Source organism: Poromitra crassiceps (assembly GCF_964638095.1).
Source record: "Poromitra crassiceps genome assembly, chromosome: 2".
Taxonomy (NCBI): domain Eukaryota; kingdom Metazoa; phylum Chordata; class Actinopteri; order Beryciformes; family Melamphaidae; genus Poromitra; species Poromitra crassiceps.
The window spans coordinates 100,188,263-100,191,289 of record NC_139624.1 but is presented as its reverse complement, the minus strand read 5'-3'; the positions used below and the strand labels follow the sequence as shown (position 1 = coordinate 100,191,289).

General features: G+C 40.6%; 1 protein-coding gene across 1 annotated transcript; it reads left to right on the top strand.

Moving 5' to 3' along the window:
* Window positions 1–354: 354 nt before the first annotated feature.
* Window positions 355–1,368, top strand: LOC310795791 (B-type lectin plumieribetin-like). The gene is made up of 3 exons (XM_083657878.1): window positions 355–381; window positions 763–856; window positions 1,061–1,368. The coding sequence occupies exons 2-3, from the start codon at window positions 767–769 to the stop codon at window positions 1,322–1,324; spliced, it is 354 nt and encodes a 117-aa protein (XP_083514004.1). The 5' UTR covers window positions 355–381; window positions 763–766; the 3' UTR covers window positions 1,325–1,368.
* The last annotated feature ends 1,659 nt before the right edge of the window (window positions 1,369–3,027 follow it).

Below are 3,027 nucleotides of genomic sequence, written 5' to 3'. Positions count from 1 at the left end.
AAATTGCTTGGTTTGACCAAGTAAAACCTTTTTATACAGATTTTGTGAAACGTCTATTGAAAAATGAATGTGGAATGAAACATATTGTCCTCCAGTCCAATTAACATGCAGATTCAGATGAGGATGGCTAATTGTCATGATCAAAGGGCTCCCCAAAGGGCCTCCCTCCACCCAACCCACCCCCCCCACCCCGCCCCTCTCTCTCTCTCTCTCTCTCTCTCTCTCTCTCTCTCTCTCTCTCTCTCTCTCTCTCTCTCTCCCTCCCTCCCTCTCTCCCTTCCTCCCTCCCTCTCCACCCCGGCCCAGATAATATAAAGAAGGGAGATTAGACTGAATTTCACTTCATCCACCTCTGCTGCACTGTGCTGGACTTTCAAGCCTGTAAGTAATGTACACTTCTATATTGAATGATAGATTCATGTATTAAACGGTGTAGCTGGACTTCTAAAATGCAGCAATATAATGTTATGATCTGGTTTGTAGGACTGAGCTTTATAATTGTGCATTCGGGCTCATAATGGGTATAAATTAAAGCTGATAATCAGTCAATTGTAAATTGTGATGTTATATGTGAGGAAATATTTGACTCCAAAATAAAAACAAAAATTATTTTATTCAGTATGAGTCACTGGTGCAGCACGAATGAAATGGCACACCAAGGCCCAAACATGTTTTGCAACGTATTTTAGAATCCGCATTTTAGATGGATAGAACGTCACAGTGTTTTTTCTCTTTTTCTCTCTCTCTTTTTTAAACTTTCAGAATCATGAGCAGGAACTACTTGTCCAAAAATGATGAGCTCCGCAAGGGAGACTACATCATGTCCAACAACCGGGAGTGGAAGGCCATCTTTGAGGTGAGGAACTCAGAGGATCAGGAGATCTGAACAGTGTACTTGTAGTTTTACTGCTAGTGCTCATCAAGATGCATGCATGTGCACTCATCATCCATGTAAAATGAAAGGCAGTGGTGGTTTTTTGTTCTTTGTTCTTGTTTTTGTTTGATTGGTGAGCTTATATGTGCACAGGTGCATAACGGTTAAGTGTCTCTGTGTGTGCAGGAGGACGGTAACTTTGTGCTTTATGGCTGGAAGCCCATGTGGTCCTCAGACACTGCAGGATGTGGTGGTCATCGCATCTGCATGCAGCACGACTGCAACCTGGTCATGTACTCCAACGCTGACAAACCCTGCTGGCACACAAACTCCAGCAAGTCTGAGAAATGCAACATGTGCCGCCTCCACCTGACCGATGATGGTACCTTGCTGGTGCAGAGGGAAGGAGACGACATCTGGAACTCTACTTCCTCCAAAGGCATGAAGTGATATCATAAAAAAGATCAATAACCACTCAATCTAACTTGTGTACTTCAACCAAATAAATAAATAATAACAAAAATCTAGTTCATGCATGTTTTTCCTCCTCCTCTTTGTAGGCACGTGTGTGTGTGTGTGTGGGGGGGGGGGGGGGCTCTCAAAACATTATTTTATCTTTTTTTTCATAATAATTAATAAATTGTAGCAATACAAGCAAAACTATTGGAGCAAGTGCAAAACACAAATGAGATTGTTTGCACAGTGTCCCTGTCTCTGTCCTTCTCGCGTGAGCATGTGATCACTGTCATTTTGAGAAATGTCTTGCCCGACACAGCTGAGCTATCAACAGAATCACAGAGCATGAGGACAAAGATCCAGCGAGACCTGTGATCGGTATCGGTTAGTTTAATAAATAATGTTGCAGCCATTAGTTAAACGTGGCAATATATCACATATTGCTATCCTGCAATTATTTCTTAGCATCTACAGTAGGCATCATTGAATCGGTGTAGCTAATTGAAACTTGGACTGAATTGACTATTGCTAGCAAGCTTGATGCTGCTGTTAATTTGTGTATTTCTTAGCCCAGTAGCCCAGATTGTCTAGTTTACATGTTTACATGTTTTCATTTTATATAGGCTACTATATACAGTAGTGAGTGGCTGCAAAATGAACTTGAAATCAAGAACAAAAGAAAGAGACAAAGTAGGGCTCAAGCAGAAGGCAGCAGTGGGACTCAAGACCACAATGTGAGAGGCAGACTGCATGGGGAGACAGAGACAGACGGTGTCAGGACAGCTAGATTACCTTCATTATTCATCCAAAAAAACAACAACAGAAAATTGACTTTTATTTGTCTTGTCTTTGTTTATTAGATCTTTGTTCAGGCAAATTTGGATTTGTTTGTTGCTGGGATACATTGATCCTGCCTGGCTCTGAAGTGAATACGCTCCAGATGCCACATCATGCGAGATTGTTTCATCAAAACACTGCAGTTAATGTGAAACACAGGCAGTGCAGCATTATATCTACAGTAAAGTGCATGCGTATGTTTGTGAAGAGTATAAGGCTGCTGTGGAGGCTATCAGTTGAATATCAAGTAGAAAAATCATGGATACACCACTCCTCCCCGTTTACAAGAGGTACATTGTGATCCTTTCTACAGCAGAGTAAGCTTTCCCATTGGTATTCAACATGGTCAGCTGCTTGGAATTGGTGGGAGCCTAATTGAATAAAAATGTCTTGTTTGGGGAAAGGGCGCCTGTTTGGCAGCCAAACGGAAGATTTAAAACTAGGCAAAATTTGGCCAGTTTGAAGTCTTCACCCAACTACATAACACAATACATTTGTGAAGCACTGATTGCATAACCAAAGCTTATTATAATATAGTAAAATGTAGAGCAAGTTTACCAAATGGACACATATAATGTCCAGACTCCCACGCTGTGCCTTTGAGAATTGATTCGCCTTGTTCTGAGAGTCACAAACTTTTGAAGAAGAAAAAAGTTAAATTGATAAAATACAGGATGTGACCTGCCATTCATTAAAAAAGAGAACAATGAACAATGAACAACAAAGAGAATTGTGTTCATTGTAATGGCATGATCAGAGGCTAGTCTTTTCTCAATCCACACTGGAAAAAAAGTTATTTTTTATTTTTTTATCAAGAGTAGGATTTCTTGTAAGACCAAGTTTGTTGTTTATCTTTTGTG